Source organism: Ovis canadensis, chromosome 3 (genome assembly GCF_042477335.2).
Source record: "Ovis canadensis isolate MfBH-ARS-UI-01 breed Bighorn chromosome 3, ARS-UI_OviCan_v2, whole genome shotgun sequence".
NCBI lineage: Eukaryota > Metazoa > Chordata > Mammalia > Artiodactyla > Bovidae > Ovis > Ovis canadensis.
Window position 1 is genome coordinate 58,519,213 of NC_091247.1, and position 27,506 is coordinate 58,546,718.

General features: G+C 38.4%; 1 protein-coding gene and 1 long non-coding RNA gene across 3 annotated transcripts in view; one reads left to right on the forward strand and one right to left on the reverse strand.

Annotated features, from left to right (window-relative positions):
• LOC138436881 (charged multivesicular body protein 3) overlaps positions 1-27,506 on the reverse strand; it is an 84,931-nt gene that overhangs the window by 18,430 nt on the left and 38,995 nt on the right. The window contains exons 1-3 of one of the 2 annotated variants that reach the window (XM_069583183.1): positions 23,064-23,858; positions 9,360-9,420; positions 139-318 (exon numbers count right to left, since the gene is read on the reverse strand). In XM_069583183.1, coding sequence (XP_069439284.1) covers positions 139-318; positions 9,360-9,420; positions 23,064-23,108 — 286 coding nt within the window. In that variant the 5' untranslated portion in view covers positions 23,109-23,858. Of the gene's footprint in view, positions 1-138; positions 319-9,359; positions 9,421-23,063; positions 23,859-27,506 lie in introns of those variants that run through there. The other variant, XM_069583184.1, reaches the window with a different exon arrangement.
• LOC138436882 (uncharacterized) lies at positions 22,762-27,398 on the forward strand. The gene is made up of 2 exons (XR_011255653.1): positions 22,762-23,344; positions 26,244-27,398. It is a non-coding gene; the product is annotated as an uncharacterized lncRNA (long non-coding RNA).

Below are 27,506 nucleotides of genomic sequence, written 5' to 3' on the forward strand. Positions count from 1 at the left end.
TTTGTGTAACTCCCCAACTAAGACAGTATACAGAATAAATGCCAGAGCTGAGACTGTTCTTCCTATTCAAGGAAACTAGTGTTAGGATAATGGGAAGAGCCTCAGTTAATGAGGTGGTCGCAAGAACCGCTGTCTTACCCAGCTGGTTCTTCATCCCCATGAGCACGGAGTTCATGTGCGCCTTGGATGCGTAGAGCTTGCTCACGGCCTTCCTTGACCTGATCATCTCCTTAGCCAGAACCACACATACATCCTTCTGACCCTTCTTGGCAGCATCTTTCACAGATCGTTTCACTTTTTCTTCTTCTCTTTGGATATCTAAATTTAGGACAGAACACAAAACACCAAAAGATTAAGGGTAAACCAGGAGATGGCATCACTGACTCAATGGACATGACTTTGAGCAAACTTGGGGAGATACTAAAGGACAGGGAAGCCTGGTGTGTAGCATTCCATGGGGTCTCAAGGAGTTAGACATGACTTAGCAACTGAAGAACAAGGAGGAGATTTTCTAGCACTGAAATCTGTTCTCACTGTGATCTAAATGTGTCTATTAAGCAGGAAACAGGAGGATACAAACCAAATAAAAATAATAAATTATTTCTAATATTATTTCCAATATCACATTAAAGTAATAAAAGTTAAACAGAAAAACAAATCCTATTACGCCAGATAAAATTTCAAAACTGCTTTTGCAAGCCTATTCTAACATCTGTTGGTACTGGTATTAAGGAACCTGCAACTTAAGGAAAGCCTGAACATGCTAGAAGTGTCACAACACAGGGTGATGACTCACTGACACACATCACGAAATGATCATGTTAAGTTTAGTTAACATCCATCATCTCATACAAATATAAAACACAGAAAAACACTTCTTCCTTGTGATGAGAACTCGGGATTTACTCTCTCTTAACAGCTTTCATATATAACATACAGCAGCATCAATTATATTTATCCTGTCATACATGACATCCCTAGTGCTTATTCATCTTATACTGAAGTCAGTACCTTTTGACCACCTTCATCCAATTCTCACTCCCTGCAAACTAGACCTCTGGCGACCACAAACCTTATCTCTTTTTCTATGAATTTGCTTGTTTGTGGTTTTTTGAACTATAAGTGGCCTATGGCACTATGATAGGTCCTGGTGCACAGCATAGTGATTTGGTATTTCTGTGCATTACAAAATGATCACCACAAGTCTAGTTACCATCCATCATCATAAAAGATATATTATTATTATTGATTATATTTCCCACTCTGTACATTTTATCCCTGTGATTCGTTTATTTTGTAACTGGAAGTTTGCACCTCTTGATCTCCCTTATCTATTTCACTCATTCCCCTGCACCCCTCCCTTCTGACCACCATTTGCTCTCTGCCTCAGTAACTGTTTCTGTTTTGCTATGTTTGTTCATTTGTTTTGTTTTTGAGATTCCACATATATGTGAAATCATATGGTATTTTCTTTCTCTGTCTTATTTCACTTAGCATAATTCCCTTGAGGTCCATCATGCTGTCACAAACAACAAGATTTTGTTCCTTTTCATGGCTGAGTAATATTCTAGCATATATATGTATACACACAACATCTTTAGCTATTCATCTATCATGGGTACTGAGGTTGCTTTCATATCTTGGCTACTGTGAGTAATGCTGCAGTAAACACAGGGATGAATATATCATTCCAAATTAGTGTCTTTGTTTCCTTTGGGGAAATACCCAGACATATAACTGCTGGATTATATGGTAGTTCTAGTTTTTTGAAGAACCTCTGTGCTGTTTTCCATAGTTGCTACACCAATTTACGTTTCCATCAATATTGCACAAGGGTTCCCCATTCTCCCCATCCCAATCCAACAATTTTTATTTGCTATCTTTTTAATAATAGCCATTTTCCACAGGTGTGAGACAGTGTCTCACTCTGGTTTTGATTTGCATTTTCCTGATGATTAGTGATGTTGAGCATCTTTTCATTTCTTTGTTGTCTTCTTTGGAAAAATGCCTATTCAGGTTCTCTGCCCATTTTAAAAATCAGTTTTATTGCCTATTTGAGGTTTTTTATGTGTCTATATAAATTTGAGATTATTTGTTCAGTGAAAAATGCCACTGGAATTCTAATAGGTATTGAAGTCAATCTATAGATGACTCTGAGTAGTAGTTATTTTAACAATATTAATTCTTCAAACTCATTCACATGGGATAGTTGTTTGTGTCATTTTCAGTTTATTTCATCAACATCTTACAGTTTTCTAAATACAAGATTTTTACCTCCTTCATTTGATTTACTCCTAGGCACTTTATTCTCTTTGATGCAACTGTAAATGGAATTGTTTTCTTAACTTCTCTTTCTGATGGTTTGTTGTTAAAAAACAACATAAGATTTCTCTATATTAATTTTGTATGCTACAACCTTACTGAATTCACTTATTATTTCTAATAGTTATTTGGTGGTATCTTTAGGGTTTTCTATACATAGTATCATGTCATCTTCAAAGAGTAACAGTTCTTTCTTACCAGTTTGGATCATTTTATATCTTTTTCTTGTCTGACTGTATGGCTAGGACTTCCAAGGCTATATTACATAAAGAGTGCAAAAGCGGGCCACCCTTGTCTTTTTCCTGATCTTAGAGGAAATGCTTTCTTTCGGCTCTTCACTCTTGAATATGATGTTGGCTGTAGGCTGGTCATAGATAGCCTTTATTATGTTGAGTGATGTACCTTCTCTAGTCCCTTTGCTGAGTTTTATATCATAAATGGATGTTTAATTATGTCAAAAGTTTTTGCTGTATTTTTTGAGATGACTGTATGATTTTCATTCTTCAGTTTATTAACGTGGTATATCACAATGTATAGTTTGCATAAACTGAACCATCCTTGCATCCTTGGGATAAAATGCCACTTGATCATGGAGTATAATCCTTTTCAATGTACTGGTGAATTTGGTTGCTAATATTTTGTTGGGAATTTTTGCATCTATGTTCATCAGCGATATGGCCTGTATTTTTCTATTTTGTGTGTGGTATCTTTGTCTGGTTTTGACATCAGGGTGATCTGGCCTCAAAGAATGAGTTTGGGAGTTTTCTTTCCTATTCGAATGTTTGGAATAGTTTGAGAAGGACAGATGTAAACTCTTCTTTAAATATTTGGTAGAATTCACCCATTAAACTCTTTGGTCCTCAACTTTTGTTTCTTGGGAGTTGTTTTCTTGCTGATTTAATTTCATTACTGGTAATAATGAAATAATTTTTTATTTCTTCTTGATTCAATCTTGGAAGACTCTATTTCTAAAAATTCACCCATTTCTTGTAGTAATCTGTCCATAGTAATCTCCTATAATTCTTTGTATTTCTCTAGTGTCAATTTTAAGTTCTACTTTTTCCTTTCTGATTTTATTTACTAGGCCCTCTCTTTTTCTTGATGAGCCTAGCTACAGATTTTTAAATTTTGTTTATCTTCTCAAAGAACCACCTTTTACTTTCACTGATTTTTTCTACTTTTCTTTAAAATTTTCTATTTCATTTATTTTTGCTCTGATCTTCTTTATTCATTCCTCCTACTAACTTTGGGTTTGCAAGTTGTTTATCCTAGTTCCTTTATGTATAAGGTTAGGTTGTTTGAAATTTTTTTCTTGTTTCCTGTGGTAGGCTTATATTGCTATAAACTTCCCTCAGAAATGCTTTTGCTGTGTGCCATAGATTTTGGATTGCTTTGTTTCCATTTTCACTTGACTCCACATAATTATTTTTTTCTATTTTTTGCTGCACTGCATGGCTTGTGGGATCTTACTTCCTCAACCAGGGATCAAACCTGGGCCCTAAGCAGGATTCCTTGGAGAAGGCAGTGGTAACCTACTCCAGTATTCTTGCCTAGAGAATTTCATGGATAGAGGAGCCTGGTGGGCTATAGTCCACGGGGTCACAAAGAGTCGGATATGACTTTGCCTGTGTGTACTGAACTGTAACTTCCTCCAATTTTAAAGGAAAACTGAAGAAGGAAATGGCAACCCACTCCAGTGTTCTTGCCTGGAGAATCCCACAGACGGGGGAGCCTGGTGGGCTGCCATCTATGGGGTCGCACAGAGTCGGACACGACTGAAGTGACTTAGTAGCAGTAGTAGTAGTAGGCGAGAAGAGTAGAGTCCAAACCACTGGACTGCCAGGGAATTCCCTGACTCTAAGTAGTTTTTGGTTTCCTCTTTGAGTTCTTCAGTAACCCACTGGCTTTTGAGTAGCATACTGTTTAATCTCTATGAGTTTGTGTTTGCAGTTTTTTCCCCTTTATAGTTGATTTCTCATAGTACTGCAGTCCCATAGCATTGTAGTTAGAAAAGATGGTTGATACTCTTTTGATCTTGTTTTGTGGTCTACCATGTGATTTATCCTGGAGAATGTTCTATGTGTACCTGAAAAGAATATGTATTCTGCTGCTTTTGGATGGAATGTTCTGTAAACATCCAACAGGGTTTGAAATAAAGAGGTGTGAATTTCTAATTTTGTTCTTTTTCAATGTTTTTGTGTTTTTTTTTTTTTTTTTTTTTTGCTCTCTGGAATCACTTGAGATCCCATATGAAGTTTAGGATAGATCTTTTTCCATTTCTTCAAAAAACATTACTGGGATTTCCATAAGGACTGCAATGACTCTATAGATCACACTGGGTGCTATGACATCTTAACAGTATTAATTATTCTAATCCATGAATATAGGATGTCTTCCCATGTATTTATGCCTTTAATTTCTTTCAGCAATATCTTATAGCTTTCATCATAAGCCTTTCACCCCCTAGGTTAACGAAATTCCTAAGTATTTTATTTTTTGGTACTATTATAAATGGCACTGTTTTCTTAATTTCCTTTTCCAGCTACTAGCATATAAAATAATACAAGTGATTTTTGTTTTGTATCTTGCAACTTTGCTAAATTCATTTACTAGTTCTAATAGTCGGGTTGTGAAATCTTTAGGGTTTTATACATGTAAGATCACATTACCGGCAAACAGATAATTCAACTTCTTCATCTACAATTTGAAAATCTATCCTGGATAATGTACCTTGTGCACTTAAGAATGTGTATTCTGTTGTTGTTGCATTGAGTATTCTATACATGTCTGTTGGATCTAGTTGACTGCTGTGCTGTTCAAGTCATCTTTGACCCTTACTAATTTGTCTGGTTATTATATATCCACTTTTGGGAATGAGTTATATTAAAGTCTTCAACTACTGTTGTAGAATCTACTTACCTTCATATATTTTAACCATGTGCCATTAGGTGCATAGGTGTATATAACTGTTACATCTTATTGTATTAAAATATAATGTCCTTCTTTGACTCTTGTAATCTTTTTTGATTTAAAGTTTACCTTATATTAGTACAGCAGCCTCCATCCTTTAAGTTACTATTTCTATGGCATATCTTTTTCCTTTCTTTCACTTTCAAAACCTATTTGTATCTTTGGATCTAAAGTGAGTCTCTTATATATAGTATACACTAGGGTCATTTTCCCCCATTCTGCCAAGGTCTATTTTTGATTGGAGAATTTAATTTATTTATATTTTAAGTAATTACTATGGGAAGGAAATCTTTAAAAAAGAGGAGATATATGTATACATAGAACTTCGCTGTACGGCAGAAACTAACACAACATTGTAAAGCAACTATATGCCAACAAAAATTAATTTTAAAAAAGTAATTACTGATGAGCAGGGGCTTAATTCTTCCATTTTGCCTTGTCTGTAGGTCTTATAGTTTTTTATCCTTCATTTCCTACATTATCTTCTTCTGTGCTTATGTCTTTTCTTATGGTGAAACTTTTCAAGTCCCTTTTCATTTGCTTCTGGGTATAATTTATATCTACTTTCTCTGTGATTATCATGGTGAATGCACTTAATATACTAATGTGATAACACTAATTTGAATTTATATGAGCTTAACTTTAATATTATACAAAAACTTTACTTCTTTACAGTTTTGTCTGCACCCCCATTCAGTTACTAATGTCACAAAAGTACATCTGTCTGCACTATATGTTAAAAAATAAAGCCTAATATATTTTTAAATGCACAAGTCCCCTAAATCATGTGAAAACAAAAAATGAAGTTACAAACCAAAGTTACAAAAATATTAGCTTTTATAATTGCCCATGCATTTATCTTTAATGGAGACTTTTTTTTTTAATAGTTTTAAGTTACTAACTATTGTAACTATCTATAGTAACAAGCTGTTACTATCTATCAACCGGAAGGACATGCTTTAGCATTTCTTGCCAAGGCAAGTCTAGGGATAACAAACCCAATCAGCTTTCATTTAAGTAGGACTGTCACGCCTTTGTTTTGCTGGATATAGGATTCTTGATATACCGGTATCTTCTTCCAGCACTTAAAATATATAAACTCACTTCCTTCTGGCGCTCAATATTTCTGATAAGAAATCTGTTGAAAGTCTTATTCAGGATCCCTTGTATGTGAGAAGCCATTTCTTGCTGCTTTAAACATTCACTCCTTGTCTTTCTATAGTTTGATTATAATATGCCTTGGCATGGGCCTCTTGAGTTTATTCCACCTTAGTGTGTGTGGAGCTTCTTGGGTGGTTATATTCACATTTTTCATGAAATATGTTAAGTTTTTATCTTTATTTCCTCAAATAATCTCTTTGCCCCTTCTCTCTTGCCTTTCCTTCTGGGACATCCACAATATGTATGCTGCCCCAACTGATGGTTTCCAACAGGTCCCTTAGGCTCTGTTTGCTTCATTTTCTTTTTCCCTTCTGTTCCTCAGACTTGACCATTTCAACTGTACTATTTTCAAGTTCATTACTTCTTCTACCTGCTCAAATCTGCTTCTGAATAACTCTAGCAATTTTTTCATTGAATGTTATATTTTCCAGGTGCATAATTTCTTTTTGCTTCTTGTTCATGTTTTCTGTCTCTTTACTGATACTTCCATTTTGCTTATATATCATTTTCTTGACTTTGTTCACACCTTACTTTAGTTCTCTGCATGTCTTTAAGATGGTTGTTTTAAAGTCTTGGTTAGTAAATCTGCCATCTGGTCTTTTTCAGGGAACTTTTCTGTTCATATCCTTTCAATGGTCCATACTTTCCTGTTTTTTTGATACCTTGTGATCTTGTTGTTATTTTGAAAACTGGACATTTAAGCTTTTTAAGATGATAACTCTGGAAGTTAGATTTTCCTAGGGTTTGACAGGCTTTTTTGTTTGGTTTTATTGCTGTAGGGTATCTCTGTACTGAGATCATCCTGAGATGTAAACTTAGCCTTTTCAGGTCTTTTTAGAACCTGTGTATTTCCCTGGGCATGCACAGTGACCACCTATATTCCCCAGTATATGTGGTTGCTTCTCTTTGTTATTTAATATTTTATTTATTTATTTGGCCATACCAAGTCTTAGTGGTGGCATGTGGGATCTACTTCCCTGACCAGAGATCAAACCCAGGCCCCCTGCAGTGGAAGTACGGTGTCTAAGCCACTGGAGAAGTCCCTGCGGTTGTTTTTGATTGTCTTAGTCCTTGATGTCAGGGATGTAAAATGGTACAGTGCTGCGGAAAATGCTATTGTGGCTCCTCTAAAATTAACTACAGAATTAATTACCATTTGACCAATCCTTCCCTCTCCTAAACCCTCCTCACCACCCAGCAACCACAAGTCTGTTCTCTATCTCTGAGTCTGTTTCTGTTTCATAGATATGCTCATTTGTATCATAGTTTACATTCCACATATAACTGATATCATATGTACATAAACTGATGAATGTAAACCATTTAAAAATATACAGTTCATTGATATTAAGTACACTTACACTGTTGTACAGCCATCATCACTATCTCCTGAACTTTCCCTTCGTTTCTTGTTGAAACTCTGTTCATATTAACAGTGACTCTCCATTTTTCCTTCTTCACATTCCCTGGTAATCACTATTCTTTCTGTCTCTATAAATCAGACTCAGTGTAATCAGAGTATTTATCCCATTGTGTCTGGCTTATTTTACTTCATAATGTTTTCATGACTCACTTATGTGATAGCATGTATCAGAATTTCCTTCTTTTTAAAGACTGAATAAATATCCCATTGTATGTATATACTTCATTTTGTTTATGTATTCATCTATCAATAGAAATTTGGGTTATTTATACCTTCTGCTATTGAGAATTATGCTGTTATGAACATGTGTGTACAATTTATTTAATCTGACTTACATAAAACCATTTCTTTATAAGTAGGAAGAACTTTATTTAGGTTTTTTTTTTTAATTGCTTAAAACAACAAAAATTTATTCTTTAATTCTGGTACACAGAAGTCTAAAATCAAAGTGTTGTTGGACTTCCCTGATGGTATAGTGAATAAGAATCCACCTGCCAGTGCAGAGGACATGGGTTTGATCCCTGGTCCAAGATTTCACATGCCACAGAGCAACTAAAGCCTGTTTACAACATCTACTGAGCTCATGCCCTAGGGCCCATGAGCCTTAACTACTGAGTCAATGTGCCACAACTAATAAAGCCTGCATGATCTAGAGCCCACACTCTGCAACTACTGAGCCTGCCTACTGCAATTACTGAAGTCCACGTGCCCAGAGCCTGTGCTGCACAAGAGAAACCACTGCAGAGAAGCCTGCTCACCACAACTAGAGAAAGCCCACGCCCAGCAACAAAGACCCAGAGCAACCAAAAATAAATATATAATAAAATCAAGGTGTTGGAAGAGCTTCATTTCTTCTGGGAGCTTCAAGAAAGAATCCATTTCCTTGCCTTTTCTAGTTTCTAGAGGTCAAATGCATTCCTTAGCTTATGTCTTCTTCCTTCATCTTCAAAGCAATCCATTCCACCATCTGGTTCTGTGGTCACAACTCCTTTTCTCAACATACTGCCTCCCTTTTATAAGAACTCTTATGATTACAATGGGCCCACCCAAAGAACCCAGGATAATCTCCCCATCTCAAGATCTCTAATCAAATGTGCAAGTTCCTTTTTGCCAAGTAAGGTAACATATTCACAGGTTCTGGGTATTAGGACGTGGACATCTTTGGGAGGCCATTATTCTATCATAGAACGTGAGCACCTGCTTTGTTTCCAACACGAACCTAGACTCTAGGAAATCAGAGCTGAATGAACATGGTCCCTTCCCCTTGAACAGCTGAATTTCAGGCTCCAGGAAAGATTTACTTCTTTTAAAATGTAACATTTCTTTGAGTTGATTATATCTTATTTTCCTTATAATAATTAGAAAGCAAATAATTAGAGCTATAAATAATATAAACTATGTTTTCTGTATGAAGATTCAGCCTATTTTTATGAACTAATGCAAAATACAGCAACAGGATAAGAGACATAAAATAGTAATTTACCTCTTATTTGCCTGTCAACAACTCTCATTTCCTTTCTTATCTTCAATGACCATTCATTGACCTGGGAAAAATTTTAGAAAAGGAATTATAAGAGAAGCCAACACCTCCAATTCACCAAATTTTGAAAAATTTTCTATTAATTTTACATTTAATCTTAACACAATCTAGAAATAAAATAAGCTTATTTTGAAAGAAACTGCCTTAGGGCCAAATTCTTTTTAGTCTTTTTATTCATAGTACATAGAATTCTCAAACTATTCAAAGATTCCTATTCTGAAGGCAGTATGAAGCACTTTATACAAGATCTCTGAGAGTTCAACACCCTGCAGGTATATACAATTTTTCAAGAGGTGCATGGGGACAGAAAGGTTTTATGAGCAACAGATTTTTTTATTTCTATACATAATTATTTAAAAAACTGCTGTACCTGTGTCATAAAAGTTCACCTTTTCTTTCTCCCCTTTAACAATTACACCACTTCATTTTACAGAAGAAATATTTCTCCAGCCTACATGTCTTTTACTATGATAGATTTCCCTGAGAGGCAAAAACCTCTGAAGCACTAAGCATAGAGCCAACTAGAAATACTGGTGTAGGTGTTGAGAAAGTAGTGAATGACTGTAATGATTGCCAAATTCTTACACAATTTCCCCTAGTCCTTCAGTTTCAAAAATGAAGGAAAATAATTTATCAGTTGATAAATCATTAAAACTAAACTTTACATTAAATCAATATGTGCTTTTTGGTATATGATCCAGAAGTTCAAAGAACTAAGTGATGCTGACGTACAAAATCCTTTCCACTACCATCTACTTATTAATATTAATGATGTTTCCCAACGTTTGAATCTAATAAAACATAAAATAGGACTTTCTTCTAGTTGAGGCACCTCATGATGAACATCTCTTGTCTACACCAGTGTCATGCCATCCAAGGGCCCTTGGCAGTTGGCACAGATCTTCAGACACAAGAAGATGGCCACAGTCACGGCACACTGCAAAGAGGGCAACAGTCTCTGTAGGTGAATGGGTTACCCCCAGAGTTGATCCACCCATGCAGAGCTACAATACAAGCTCCCAGCAATGGTTCTACTTCTTGGGAAGGAGCAATTAGCTGGCATGGACCTCAGTGTCCACGTGAAGGGTGGTGGTCACACAGCTCAGATTTTTGCAATCTACCAGTCCACCTTCAAAGCCCTGGTGATCTTACTATCAGAAATATGTAGATAGGTTTCAAAAAAAAGATCAAAGATATCCTCAACCAAGATGAGGACACTGAACACTGCTAGTAACTGCAAATTCAAATGTCTGGAGACCCTAGTGCCCACAATCACTACCAGAAATTCTACCAATCATGACAATCAGGGTTAACCTTTATAATAAAAAATGGTTGTGGGATTTAAGGTAAAAAAAAAAATAATAAAATAAAACAGGAATGGAATTGATGCTGAACCCTTTAGCACTCATCCATGGATACATGAACTAAATGGTATTAAAAAATTCATACCCTTAGGATGAATTGTCAATAAATTTTGTTTATAATGACTTTAAAACCACTATTTAACAAAATCTATAAAAATATTTATTATACAACAACTCTAACTCCCAGATGAAATATTAAAGAACTTAAAACTGCATGGTTATACAAATTAAAAAGTTAATGTTAGGTTTATATATTTTTTTAAGTGAAATTCATATAACACACACTTAGCCATTTTAAAATGTATAATTCAGTGGCATTTAGTGCCTTCATTATGTTTGAAAACCAACTCCCTCTAGTCTCAGAACTTTTTCAGTATGTCAGAAGAACACACTATACCCTATAAATAATCTTCCCCTATGACCACCCTCCTCCCCATTCTCTGGTGACTACTAATTTGCTATTCTGTATCTTTTGATATGCTTATTTGGGATAGTTAATATAAAATAAATCACAGAATATGTGGTCTTTCATGTATGGCTTCTTTCATTTAGTATAGTGGTTTTGAGGTTCCTCCATGCTGTAGCACGTATCACTACTTCAGTCCTTTTTATGGCTGAATAATATTGCATGGCATGTACATACAACACCACTTATTTAGCCATTCATCTACTGATGAACATTTGAGATGGTTTCATTTTCTGGTTACTGTGAATAGTGCTGCTATGAACAAACACAGGTATGTTTGAGTACTTGTTTTCAATTCTTTTGGGTATATACATAGGAGTGGAATTGCTGGGTCATATGTTAATTTTGGTCACCTGAGGCAAACAGCCGACTCACTGGAAAAAGTCCCTGATGCTGGGAAAGACGGAGGACAGAAGGAGAAGAGGGCATCAGAGGATGAGATGGTTGGGTGGCATCACCCATGCAATGGACATGGACTTGGGCAAACTTCTGGTGATGGTGAGGGACATGGAGGCCTGGCACGCTGCAGTCCATGGGGTCGCAAAGGAGTCGGACATGACTGGGTGACTGAACACAAAATGTGGATTCTATTCTATATTTTTGAGAAACTCCAAAACTCTTTGTCAAAGGGGCTTCATCATTTTACATTCCCACAAGCAATGCACAAAGGTTCCTACTTCTCCACGTCCTTGTCAACACTTTCAACTGTTTAATTACAGCAAATCTATTGAAAGAGTATCTCATTGTGAATTTGATTTGCATTTCCTTAATAACCAATGAAGCGGAGTACCTTTTCACATGCTTGTTGGCCATTTTTATCAATACATCTCCCATGAAGAAATGTCTGTTAACTTCTTCTATCCATTTTTAAGTTCAGTTGCTTTTTTATTGTTGAGTGTATGAATTTTTTATATATTCTGATAGCAGATCCTCATTGGACATATAATTTGCAAATATTTTCTCCCATTCCATAGGTCATCTTTTCACTTTCTTGATAACGTCCTTTGGTGCACAAAGGCACTAACTCTGAGAAATTTCAATTTGTCTTTCTTCTGTTGCTTGTGCTTCTGGTGTTATAGCAAAAGAATCCATTGCCAGATATGAGGTCATGAAGACTCACCCTTACATTTTTTCCTAAGTTTTAGGTCAAAGACTTTAATTTAGGTCTTTGATCCATTTCGAGTTAATCTCTGTGTATGGAGTGAAGTAAGACCCCAGCTTCATTTCTTTACATGTGGATACCCACTTGTCACAGACCATTTATTGAAGAGACTATCTTTCACTGAATGATCCTGGCACTCTTACAGAAAATCAACTGGCCACAGGTATATGGGTTTACTTCTGGAATCTCAATCCTATTCCACTGATTGATCTATATATCTAACCTTATGCTAATTGTACACTATTTTACTTACAGTAGCTTTATAGTACGTTTTGGAGTTATGAACTATGAGTCCTTCAAATTTGTTTTTCTTTTTCAGTATGGCTTTGGCTATTTGGAATCTGTTGTATTCCATATGAATTTGAAGCTCAATTTCTCCATTTCTGCAAGAAAGACATTTGGAATTTTGATAGGCACTGCACTGAATCTGCAGATCACTTCTGGAAGTACTGCCACTTTAACAACATTAAGTCTTGCAATCCATGAACTTGGGATTTCTTCTTGCAACTTTTTTGCAATTTTCACTGTATAAATGTTTTGCTTCCTTGGCTAAATTTAATCCTCGTATTTTATCCTTTTGGATACTACTGTAAATGAAATTTCAAAATTTCCTTATTTAGATTTTTCATTATGAGTGTAAAAAAACACAACTGATTTTTAAAAATACCTTGAAACCTCCAACTCTTGAATTCACTTACAACTAATTTTCTGGTGCATTAGGAATCTTTAGAGTGCTCTATTTGTGGAATCATGTTATCAACAAATTAATAGGTTTACTTCTTATCAGTGTGGATGCCTTTTATTTCTTTCTCTTGCCCAACTGCACTGGCTAGGACTTCTAATCCAATGTTGATTAGTAGTAGCAAAGCTGGGGGTCTCTGTCTTGCTCCTGATCTTATGGGAAAAGTTTTCAATCTTTCACAATTTATAATGTATAACTAAGTATCATGTTAGCTGCAGATTTTTATAAATGGCCTTTATCATTTTAGGAAAGTTTCCTTCTATTCCTAGTTTTCTGAGTATTTTTATCATAAAAAGTATGTACATACTTTTGTTCTAAGTATAATAAGTTATTTTACGCATAAAAGTATTACTTTAGGAGAAATCTAGGAGAGAAAGTACAATGTAAAAAAAGAAAAGGAATTCCCCTTTCAAGAAGAAAGAAAATAAAAATGTCTGATTATAAATGAACATTGACAGGTATCAAATCACTGTGATACATTTTTAAAAGAGTAATTCAACACTTCCATTTAAACACAACATTTACAATATACCAAAACCTCTCTTGAGATAATGACAGATGGAACAGAGAGCAAATAGGTAAGGATATAGCTGACCTAATCAGAACTATCAATCAACTTGATCTAGTTAACATTTACAGAATATTCTAACAACAGAATGCATACACTTCTCAAGCTTTCAGGGAAACACTTCTCAAGACAGACCTCTTTCTGGGCCATAATACACATACTCTAACAATTTAAAAAAACAGAAATCATACAAACTGTGTTCTGAGACCATGATGGAATGAAGCTAGAAATCAGTACCAGAAAAATCCCCAAATATTTGGAGACTAAACAACACACATCTAAATAACAGGGGGGTCAAAGAAAAAGTCTCACTAGAAATCTAAAATTTTATTTAAGTGAAAATAAATACATCTTATGAAAATGCACAGGATGCAGCAAAAGCATTAGGAAATTAATTTATGGCATTAAATGCATATATTAGAAAACAAGAGTCTAACCATCAATAACCATGAGTCCACCTTAGGAAACTAAAGAAAGAATAGAAATTTAAGCATCAAGCAAGCAGAAGAAAAGAAATTTAAAAATTAAGAGAAGCAATGAAATTGAAGAGAGGAAAGTAACACAAAATCAATGAAGCAAAAAACTTGGGCTCTTTAAACAGATCAATAAAATAAATAAGCCTTTAGCCAAACTAACAAAAAAAAAGGAGAAGACAAGTTTACCAGTATCAGGAGTACAAAAGGGGTCATCAACTATTGCGTCCATGGAGAATAAAAAGACAATGAAAGAATATTATGAACAATCCTATGTTCACAAGCTTAGTAAACTGGATGAAAGGGACCAACTACTTGAAAGCCTACTAAAATCCATATGCGAAGTAGATTATCTGAATAGGCCTATCATTATTAAAACAACTGAATCAGTAGTTAATAACTTGCCAACAAAGAAAATAACAGGCCCAGACAGTTTCACTGCTGAATTCTACCAGACTTATGGAAGAATTGATACCAATTCTCTACAAAATCTTCAAGATAATATGAGGGAATACTTCTTAACTCATTCTATGAGGATAGCATAATCCTAGTATCAGAACGAGATAAAGACATTACAAGAAGGGAAAACTACAGACCAGTATTTATCATGAATGCAAAAATGCTCAACAAAATGTTAGCAAATTGAATGTAAAATTATATAAAAAGAATTATAAACAATAACCAAGTATGATTTATTCTAGCTATGCAAGGCTGGTTCAACATTCAAAAATTGGCCACCATAATCTACTACACATCAGTAGATAAGAAAAATCATATGCATTGACATGAAAAAACTATTTGACAACATCCTATATACACAATAAAAATTCTCCGTGAATGATATGTTTGTTTCCAAGGCAAACCATTCAATACCACAGCAACCCAAGTCTATGCCCCTACAAGTAATGCTGAAGAAGCTGAAGTTCAACGGTTCTATGAGGACCTACAAGACCTTCTAGAACTAACACCCAAAAAAGATGGCCTTTTCATTACAGGGGACTGGAATGCAAAAGTAAGAAGTCAAGAGCTACCTGGAATAATAGACAAATTTGGCCTTGGAGTACAGAATGAAGCAGGGCAAAGGCTAATAGAGTTTTGCCAAGAGAACGCACCACTCATAGCAAACACCCTCTTCCAATAACACAAGAGAAGACTCTACACATGGACATCACCAGATGGTCAATACCAAAATCAGACTGATTACATTCTTTGCAGCCAAAAATGGAGAAGTTCTATACAGTCAGCAAAAACTATAAAGAGACCAGGAACTGACTGCAGCTCAGATCATGAATTCCTTACTGCCAAATTCAGACTTAAATTGAAGAAAGTAGGGAAATCCACTAGACCATTCAGGTATGACCTAAATCAAATCCCTTACGATTACACGGTAGAAGTGAAAAATAGATTCAAGGGATTAGATCTGATAAGAGTCTCTGAAGAATTATGGATGGATGTTCATGACATTGTACAGGAGGCAAGACCAGCCCCAAGAAAAAGAAATGCAAAAAGACAAACTGGTTGTCTGAGGAGGCTTTACAGATAGCTGTGAATAGAAGAGAAGTGAAAGGCAAAGGAGAAAAGGAAAGATATACCCATTTGAATGCACAGTTCCAATGAATAGCAAGGAGAGATAAGAAAGCCTTTCTCAGTGATCAGTGCAAAGAAATAGAGGAAAACAACAGAATGGGAAAGACTAGAGATCTCTTCAAGAAAATTAGAGATACCAAGGGAACATTTCATGCAAAGATAGGCACAATTAAGGACAGAAATGGTATGGACCTAACAGAAGCAGAAGATATTAAGAGGCGGTGGCAAGAATACACAGAAGAACTGTACGAAAAAGATCTTCATGACCCAGATAATCATGATGGTGTGATCACTCACCTAGAGCCAGACATCCTGGAATGCGAAGTCAAGTGGGCCTTAGGAAGAATGACTACAAACAAAGCTGGTAGAGGTGATGGAATTCCAGTTGAGCTCTTTCAAATCCTAAGAGATGATGCTGTGAAAATGCCGCACTCAATATGCCAGCAAATTTGGAAAACTCAGCAGTGGCTACAGGACTGGAAAAGGTCAGTTTTCATTCCAATTCCAAAGAAAGGCAATGCGAAAGAATGCTCAAACTACCACACAATTGCACTCATCTCACATGCTAGTAAAGTAATGCTCAAAATTCTTCAACCCAGGCTTCAACAGTACGTGAACCATGAACTTCCAGATGTTCAAGCTGGATTTAGAAAAGGCAGAGGAACCAGAGATCAAATTGCCAACATCCACTGGATCATGGAAAAAGCGAGAGAGTGCCAGAAGAACATCTATTTCTGCTTTATTGACTATGCCAAAGCCTTTGATTGTGTGGATCACAACAAACTGGAAAATTCTTCGAGATGGGAATACCAGACCACCTTACCTGCCTCCTGAGAAATCTGTATACAGGTCAAGAACCAACAGTTAGAACTGGACATGGAACAACAGACTGGTTCCAAATAGGAAATGGAGTACATCAAGGTTGTATATTGTCACCCTGCTTATTTAACATATATGCAGAGTACATCATGAGAAACGCTGGACTGGATGAAGCACAAGCTGGAATCAAGACTGCCAGGAGAAATATCAATAACCTCAGATATGCAGATGACACCACTCTTATGGCATGAAGTGAAAAAGAACTAAAGAGCGTCTTGATGAAAGTGAAAGAGGAGAGTGAAAAGTTGGCTTAAAACTAAACATTCAGAGAACTAAGATCATGGCATCTGGCCCCATCACTTCATGGGAAATAGATGGGGAAACAAGGGAAACAGTGACAAACTATTTTGGGGGGTCCAAAATCACTGCAGATGGTGACTGCAGCCATGAAATTAAAAGATGCTTGCTCCTTAAAAGAAAAGTTATGACCAACCTAGACAGCACCTTAAAAAGCAGAGACATTACTTTGCAGACAATGGTCTGTCTAGTCAAAGTTTTGGTTTTTCCAGTAGTCATGTATGGATGTGAGAGTTGGACTATAAAAAAAGCTGAGCACAAAGAATTGATGCTTTTGAACTGTGGTGTTGGAGAAAACTCTTGAAGAGTCCCTTGGACAGCAAGGAGATCCAACCAGTCCATCCTAAAGGAAATCAGTCGTGAATATTCATTGGAAGGACTGATGCTGAAGCTGAAACTCCAATACTTTGGCCACCTGATGCGAAGAGCTGACTCATTTGAAAAGACCCTGATGCTGGGAAAGATTGAAGGACAGAGGAGAAGGGGACAACAGAGGATGAGATGGTTGGATGGCATCACCAACTCGATGGACAGGAGTTTGAGTAAACTCCAGGAGTTGGTGCTGGACAGGGGAGCCTGGCGTACTGCAGTCCATGGGATTGCAGAGTCGGACACAACTGAGTGACTAAACTGAATTATAAACCTGAATAAAATTAAAATCCCTCAATTTAATTTTTAAAAAACTGCAGCTTCCTCCACCTCAAACTATAGGTAACAATATAACCAAGGGTAAGAAATTAGAAGTCTTCCCTGCTAATATCAGGAACAAGGCAAGGATATCATTTCTGTCTACTCCTATTCAATGTGTAATGAAGTCCTAGCTAGCACAATAAGAAAAGGAAATAAAAGGTATACAAATTGGGGACAAAACAATTAAAGTGATATTTTCTGTTGATTCTTTGGGATGGATATATATATCCCAAAAAAATCACTAAGAACTCCAAGAACTAACAAGCAAATACAGACGGGTCATAGGACATAAGGTTAATACACAAAAGTTAACTGCTTTCAAATACACCAGTAATAAGTGCTCAGAAATTTAAAAACATTTAGCAGAGCCCCAAAGAAAACAATAAAACACTTGGGTATAGATCTAACAATATGTATAGGATCTACCAGTAGAAACCTACAAAACACTAATGAAAGAAAAAAAACATAAATAAATGGAGAGGTATTCCATGTTCATGTGTTAGAAAACTAAACATTAAGATATCAGTTCTTTCCAACTTCATTTGTAAATTCAATGCAATCTCAATCAAATCACCAAAGTCTATTTTGTAGATATCAACAAACTGATGTAAAAGTTTATATGGAAAGGCAAATGCCCTGGAATAGCCAAGATAAAAGTGAAGAGAAACAAAGCTGGAAGATGCCCTATTACCCAATTTCAAGACTTAATATAAAGCTACAGTATTTGAGCTTCCCTGGTGGCTCAATAGATAAAGAATCTACCTGCAATGCAGGAGACACAGGAGATGGAGGTTCACCCCCTGGGTTAGGAAGATGCCCTGGAGAAGGAAATGGCAATCCACTGCAGTATTCTTGCCTGAAAAATCCCATGGACTGAGGAACCTGGTGGGCTACAGTACAATGGCTTGCAAAGAGCCGGACACAACTGAGCAACTTGGCACAGAATTTGGGACAGAGTAGTTGTCAAAAGAATAGACACACAGATCAGTGGAACAGACTAGAGAGCCTAGAATTAGACCCACACAAATATACTCAACTGATCATGTAACAAATAGAATTTTTTATCACAATGGACAGTAACTAGTTTTGGAACCCTAAATTCAAGTCTTCCCAATAATGCTGATTAAGCACAATCTCCATTTTATTAACACCCAAAAATGATAAATCCTACTTTGTTTATACTGAAAGTATATCTATAATTAGAAGCACTGAAGTATGAATTGGAACAATTCAATAGCTATGTAAAAGGTGGCAACTAACTGAACAACAATTTCACACAAGTACCAGAAAATATTGCTTTCTCCAAATGTTAACAATAGTCAGAAAAGTAGTTAAAGAATATATTTTCTGAATTCGGTCTTCGAGTCTCAGCTTAATTGTTACCTTGGGAGGCCCTCTGTGACCCCTAGGGTAAGTTAAACCTGTCTGTAGTGTAACTAGACAGAATCCTATCAGTTCAGTTCAGTTAAATCGCTCAGTCGTGTACGACTCCTGGAACCTCACGGACTGCAGCACGCCAGGCCTCCCTGTCCATCACCAACTCCTGGAGTTTACTCAAACTCATGTCCATTGAGTCTCTTTTGTAATCATTATGTTAATTATATTAAACTAATATAATTATATATAACTAATACAGTGATATTAATGTGCATACACATTATAGACTGTACACTCCAGAAGGTCAAAGACCTTTTCTTATTCACTAACTCCTTGTGCAATGTCTGACACAAGGAAATGCTCAATAAATATCTGTTGAATTTAACTGCATAAAGCATGTGTTGTGAAGAAGGGCCATAAAAATCTCAGTCATCAGAAACACTTACCAAAAAACTACAGAAACTTTATACATGTATCTTTAAATGTCAGAGAAAAAGGTTCATTAAAGCCATCAGAATTTTTTCATTAACTTACAAAATGGAAAGGGATTTTGTGAAAGAAAAACGTATGTAAGAGAAATGGGAATAATCAAGATCATCCAGCCACAACTCAGATCAGTAGTTATCAATCTCACTGCACAGCTTGCACTAGTTTAAATAGTAATGAGACTGCTTCCCCAGAATCTTCTCATTTTATGAACGGCAAAACTAAGGCCAAACATTGAAGATAACAAAATCACTGCAGATGGTGATTGCAGCCATGAAATTAAAAGACACTTACTCCTTGGAAGGAAAGTTATGACCAACCTAGATAGCCTATTGAAAAAGATATTTTTTTCAGAGAGATTACTTTGTCAACAAAGGTTGGTCTAGTCAAGGCTATGGTTTTTCCAGTGGTCATGTATGGATGTGAGAGTTGGACTGTGAAGAAAGCTGAGCACCAAAGAATTGATGCTTTTGAACTGTGGTATTGGAGAAGACTCTTGAGAGTCCCTTGGACTGCAAGGAGAGACAACCAGTCCATCCTAAAGGAGATCAGTCCCGGGTGTTCATTGGAAGGACTGATGCTAAAGCTGAAACTCCAATACTTTGGCCACCTGATGTGAAGAGCTGACTCATTTGAAAAGACCCTGATGCTGGGAGGGATTGGGGGCAGGAGAAGGGGACGACAGAGGATGAGATGGTTGGATGGCATCACTGACTCAATGGACTTGAGTTTGGGTGAACTCCGGGAGTTGGTGATGGACAGGGAGGCCTGGCGTGCTACGATTCATGGGGTCGCAAAGAGGTGGACGCGACTGAACTGAACTGACCAAAATACTGGAGCAGATACTAGACTGGAGAAGATACTAGAACAGTAAATATTAGTTCCCTAGGGTAACTTACTCAGCTTTGCTCCCTGGTAAAATAAAAACTGGGGTGCTTAAATGAGGTAAGAGTATGACATTACTTTGCAAACTGAATAGCATAATATAATGAACACTTTGTGGCTTGTATGTATTCTAAGATGCTTGTTGTTATAGAACTGAATTTTTGATGTTCAGTTCAGTCGCTCAGTCATGTCCATCTCTTCGCGACCCCATGAATTGCAGCACGCCAGGCCTCCCTGTCCATCACCAACTTCCAGAGTTCACACCAGGCCTCCCTGTCCATCACCAACTTCCAGAGTTTACTCAAACTCATGTCCATCGAGTCAGTGATGCCGTCCAGCCATCTCATCCTCTGTCGTCCCCTTCTCCTCCTGCCCCCAATCCCTCCTAGCATCAGGGTCTTTTCAAATGAGTCAATTCTTTGCATGAAGGGGCCAAAGTATTGGAGTTTCAGCTTCAGCATCAGTCCTTCAATCTTTCCCAGCATCAGGGTCTTTCACCTGATATAAACAGCCAAGTCAGTAGAAAAGTCCCTGATGCTGGGAAAGGTTGAGGGCAGAAGAGGGCATCAGAGGATGAGATGGCTGGATGGCATCACCAATGTAATGGACATGAACTTGGGCAAACTTCGGGAGATGGTGAGGGACAGGGAGGCCTGGCGTGTGTAGTCCTTGGGGTTGCAAAGAGTGGGACGTGACTCAGCAACTTAACAACAACACTGTTTTAGTACCTATGATTACTGAATACAATCAACACACACAGTATGTGCCAGCAACCTCCTGATGCATGACAATGGTTTAAAATATGCCTGCTAGGGCTGAACAGGCTTCCCTGGTGGCACAAACTGTAAAGAATCTGCCTGCAACGCAGGAGACGTTCCATCCCTGGGTAGGGAAGACCTCCTGGAGAAGGGAAAAACAACCCACTCCAGTATCGTTGCCTGGAAAATCCCATGGACAGAGGAGTCTGGCTGGCTACAGTCTATGGGGTTACAAACAGTCAGACACGACTGAGCAACTTACACACACACACACACACGGCTGAACAGGTGAGATCACCTATTAAATGAAAGATTTTGGGGTTTTCATATTATGTGTAAGTATGTACTGGTTGCTGTAATGCTTCTCAAACTTTAATATGCACACTTATCACTGGGGATTTTGTCAGAATTCAAATTATGGTTCAACAGATGGGGCTTGAGATTTCTAACAAGGTGCCAGGTGATGCTGGTGGTCTGAACTTTTAAAGTAAGGTAGAAAAAACGGTCCCCAATCTTTCTGGCACCAGGGACTGTTTTTGTGGGAGACAAATTTTCCACTGAAGGAGGATGGGGATGGTTTCAGAACAACTGAAGTGCAATACAAGTATTGTGCATCAGCTCCACCTCAGATCAAGCATTAGATTCCAGAGGTTGGGGACCCTTGATATAGAACATACAAAGAATTTACTCTGGGAGTTCCCTCGTGGTCCAGTGATTAGGGTTCCGGATTTCACTGCCACGGACTTGGTTTGATCCCTGGTCAGGGAACTGAGATCCTGTATGGGGCGGCCAAAAACATATTTACTGAAACTAGCACTACTAGCTAGGAGAAGGAAATGGCAACCCACTCCACTGTTCTTGCCTAGAGAATTCCGTGGACAGAGGAGACTGGTGGGCCGCTGTCAATGGGGTCGCAGAGAGTCATACACGACTGAAGCGACTTAGCATGCATGCATGCATGCATTGGAGAAGGAAATGGCAACCCACTCCAGTATTCTTGCCTGGAAAATCCCAGGGACAGAGGAGCCTGGTGGGCTGCTGTCTATGGGGTCGCACAGAGTCGGACACGACTGAAGCGACTTAGTAGCAGCACCATACTAGCTAATAAGACTTACCGTCCTTCCGTTTTCTATGACTCTGAAGTGATACTACTGTCATTCCTACTCAACACACAAGACTAAGGCACACAGAAATGAACTTTCCCTAGATCACAAAGCTGATTATGTGCGGAACCAGGATACGAACTTAGGCTCCGGACTCGGCAGGGCACTCGTAAGCGCTCCACAGTATTGGGAAATGATGGAAGTTGACAGGGAGATTCAGAATTCTACACCATGTAGTTACTAAGGTACCACTCTTCCAAAAGTAGGGTCCCTGCTATCATTGTGCGTCTGGTTGTCAACGCTGAAGAGCAGAGGAAAGAGACCCCGAGTCTCCCTCTCAATAAGGCGCGGCTGTGGGGAAGGGACGACAGACGCCTGAACCTTCCCGACTTTGGGACGGGCTCCTAGGGAAGATGCTAGGTACCCTGCAGGTCCGCCGGCCGTCCGCAGGCGGCCGGGAGGGGGCGGGGCCTGCGCCAGCTAAAGGTTCCGCGCGGGGCGTACCAACGCGCGCCGGGGAAGGGGTACCAGAGGCCGGGCCGGCGCTGCTGCCTCCGCGCCCGTAGCCGAAGCCGCGGAAGCCCTTCACCCGGCCCTCGGCTCCCTTGTGGAAATGGGACTCCGGGCTTCTCTTTCCCCACAGCCGCTTCCTTAAAGACTTCCTCCGGCCCCTCGGTCGAGTGGGAGGCCCCGGAAATGGGGGCCGAGCGGCACCTGGCCAGCCGCCGGGGAGAGTGTCCAGTCGCTTACCAACTCCACCGCGCCCCCACGCAAACGCACCCACTCCGGAGCCGCCGCCGCTGCCCTTACCAGCTCTTTGGGGGGCTTCTCCTGGGTTTTTCCAAACAGCCCCATGGTGAACTGAACTCGTCTCGCCCCTCCCGGCTTTCCGTTCCCCGCGCCTCGGCAGGTCGCGGGCAGCAGCCTGGGCGGGGCTGCTGAGAGGCAAGGAGCCTGGGCGCCAGGAGCAGGGAGCGGCCGCGGGGAGCCTAGTGCGCATGCGCCGAACTCGTGCGCAGACTCGGGGCGGAGGTTTTGTCAGAAAGGTTGACGCAATCGCGCACTTACGGGGAGGGGACTTGTGGAGCCAGGTAAGTAGCTAGGTGTGTTTTTCTGAGGCGTGGAGGTGATTCCTCCGAAGGATGCGAACTTACTGGCTGAACCCGGTGATTACAGCTGCGCCTGCTCACCTAAATCTGTATATTGTTGTTCCGGAAGTCTGTTTTTCGGTCGCTCAGTCGTGTCTGACTCTGCGACCCCAGGGACTCCAGCACGCCAGGCTTCCCTGTCCTTCACCATCTCCCGGACTTTGCTCAAACTACTGTCTATTGAGTCGGGTGATGCCATCCAACCATCTCATCCACTGTCATCCGTTTCTCCTGCCCGCAGTCTTTCCCAGCATCAGGGTCTTTTCCAAAGAGTCGGATCTTTACATCAGGTGGCGAAAGGTTTGAAGCTTCACCTTCAGTCCTTCCGGTGAATATTCAGGGTTGATTTCCTTTAGGATTGACTGGTTTGATCTCCTTACTGTCCGGAAGTCTGTATCTCCGCCCAAACAAGATACTTTTATAACCACTTTCCTAAGATCATAAGCACCTCACATGCAGCGAGCCAAAAATGACCGCTTCCTCCCGCCAGAGCTGCTCCTCCCCTCTGTTGTCTCCACCATGGCCTAGTCACTAAAACCCGGGCATCATTCTTTCTCCCCTCTCCTTCCAAGTCCCAACAGTTTTAACTTTTCAATTTTTTAAGGAACTCCATCCCTCCCCTTTGATCTCCAATGTCACAACTTCTGTTCAGGCCATGGCAATTTCCCATGGGGATAATTCCTACCTGCTTTGTGCCTGTGTGTGCGCGTGTGTCTGTGTGGCCCTGCAGTCTGCATAGACCATGGGGGTGCTAAGTCACTTCAGTAATGTCTGACCCTTTGCGACCCTATGGACCATAGCCTGCCAGGTTAGTGGGATTCTCCAGGCAAGAATACTGGAGTTGGTTGCCATGCCCTCCTCCAGGGGATCTTCCTGACTAAGGGATCAAATTTGGGTCTCTTAGGTCTCCCGTGTTGGCAGGCAGATTCTTTAACACTAGCACTACCTGGGAAGCCCACATAGACTGTAACCTTAATAAAATTCTCAAAGGACTCTGTGACTAGAAAGAAGTAGTTGCATTTTAGCTGAGCGGTCTCTGAATCTACACGGGTGAGCTGCTGGTTGTTCTCATTACCTTGTCTCATGATAGTGAAGAATCTACTTATTTATGACCTCAACCCCATACTCCCATCTCTGGTAGGACTGTAAAATGGTACAACCATTCTGAAAATATTTTGGCAGGTTCTTTAAATGATAAACATATATCTGCCTCATGCCATTTCCACTGCTAGTTATTTATCCAAGAGGAGGAAAAGCACATGTGATTACAAAGACTTGTACTGGCATCCTTTTTTGTATTTGCTGAGAAATGGAAATAATCCAAAGGTCCATCAACAAGTAAATGGATAAACCAGTTGTGGTAGATAATAAAAACAGAACAAACTGGATACCTGCATCAACATGGATGAATCTCAAAATAGTTATGCTGAGTGAAAGAAGCCAGGAAATAAAGTACATCTGTATGATTTCATTTCTGTAATATTCTAGAAAATGCAAACTCTAGTGATAGTAGATCAGTGGTAGCTAGGGGACGGGAGTTGTTTTTGAAAGAGGCAAGAAGGAGAGATTGCAAAGGGACATAAAGAATATTTGGGGAGGAGATGGACATCTTGCTTGTGGCATCCGTATCACAGATATATGCTGTTGTCAAAAATTGGACACTTCAACATGGAAGCAGCCTAAATGTCCATTAATAGGTGAATGGATAAAGAAGATGTTGTAGATATGGATAATACAATGGAGTATTACTGAGCCATAAAAAAGAATGAAATAATGCCATTTGTAGCAACATGGATGGATCTAGAGATTATTATACTAAATGAAGTAAGTCAGACAGAAGAGGGCAAATATCATACACTATCACTTACGTGCTGAATCTAAAAAACAATCAAATGAACTTGTTTGTAAAATAAACAGACTCAGACATAGAAAACAAACTCATGGTTCCTAAAATGGAAAGGAGGAGGGGCAAGAGATATACACTGCTATATATAAAACAACAGGACCTACTGTATAGCACACGGGACTATATTCAATATATTGTAATAACCAAAAGTGGAAAAGAATCTGAAAAAGATATATAACAATCACTTTGTGTACACCTGAAACACACACTGTGAATCAACTATACTTCAATAAAAATAGATGCTTTAATTTGTATACTTTACATCAACGTACTTCAATAATGTTCTAAAAAATAGCAGTACATGTTCATTGTAAAAAGTAATACTTAACACACTCACTTTCTCAGGGAAAAAGTTCTCAAATTATTTATAGTTATTTAAATAATTGGTATGAATTCTTTGTGGCTTTTACTTTGGAGAATATATTTTTAATATAGTTTTACTTATTTGGGATCATATTCTACATATTGTTTTGCAATCTTCTTTTTAAAAAATTTTGCATAGATTTTCATTGATGTTAATATCTAGAGCTAAGGGATTCCAAAGCAGAAATGTACTATTATTTATTTAACCATTTCCCTTTTGTATAACAATGTGGTTTCCAATTTTCCCCTTTAACAATAGACACAGTTTAAAGCACAAGTTTTAAAGTACTAACTATATACTCTGTATAGGTTGCACAGTTTGAACTACCAACAGTGTACTAGAGTTCTCTTTTCCCTAAATGCTTGCTGACAATGAATATCATTAATCACTTACATGTTTGCCAATTCAAGGGTATATTGTTTTAAATTTTCATTTCTCTGATTACCAGTCTAGATGAGCATCTTTTTGTATACTTCTTGGCTATTTGAATCTTTTTTGTGAATTGCCTTTTTGTATCCTTTGCCCATTTTGCATTGAATTGTCTCCCTTTTTTTTTTTGTTATTTTTTTTAGTATGATGGAGCTCTCTGAAGATAAGAGATCTGTGGAAATGTTTTGAAGTCTCCTTCACCATACCCCTCTTCTTTTTTTTTTTTTTTTTTTTTTTGAGCATGAACTATAAAGCAGCAATTTTTCAGGCGGGGGGACACTGGACTTCCAGTTAGTCAATGATATTTATCAAATACTTATTATATATTAAGCACTCTATAGGCTCTAAGAAAACAACAATGAACAAAAAGAACCTCATACAATCTGATGAGAAGGACAAGTACTAAATAATGGTGATAAATAAAATCAAGTGAATTCCACAAATGTGTAAAATTCTGACTATAGGAAGCACATGGTGAATAGTGACTCTTCTCTGAGCCTATTTTGCTTTATTGTGCCTCACAGATACTGCTTTTTTTTTTTTTAACAGTTAGTTTGTGGCAACCTTGCATCACTGAGTCTCTTGGCACCATTTTTTCAATGACATTTGCTCACATTGTTTCTATGTCACATTTTGGTAATTCTAGCAACATTTCAAACTTCTTCACTATTACTATATTTGCTATGGTGATCTATGATCAGTGACCTCTGATGTTACTATCGTAAAAGTCATACAACTTATTGAAGCCTCAGATGATGGTTAGCATTTTTTAGCAATAAACTATTTTTTATATGTACATTTTTTAGACATAATGCCATTGCACACTTAATGGACTACAGTGTAGTGTAAACATAAGTTTTATATACACTGGGAAACCAAAAAATTCACGTGACAAGCTTTCTTGCGTTATTCGCTTTATTGAGGTGGTCTGGAATCAACTCACAGAAACTCCAAGGTATGCCTGTATAAGCTGAGCCCTGAAGGATGAGCAAGCGGAGAGATGAAGAGTTTCCAGTGCAAAAGAAACAGCAAGTGCCCAGAGCCTTCCCAGTTACTGGATGGGGGTTTGTGATACAAGCATTTCATTTACTAAATGCACTTGTCTAAAGTTGGTCATCGACTCTCCACTCCCAATGCAAGGGGCCTGGTTTTGATCCCTGCTTGGGAAACTAGATCCTATCTGCTGCATCTAGGAGTTCATGTGCTGCAACTAAAGACTCCACATGCCACAACCAAGACCCAACAGAGCCAAAGAAATAAAAGTAAATAAAAATAAAGTTGGTCATCAAGGACAGAGAGGTCAGAGTGTGCAGGACGTTTGATTTGGCGTGTGGCATCCTATGGAAATACGCCACCCATAGCTACTGACAGAGCCTTAAAAATACATCAATGCGGTTGCTACTCAG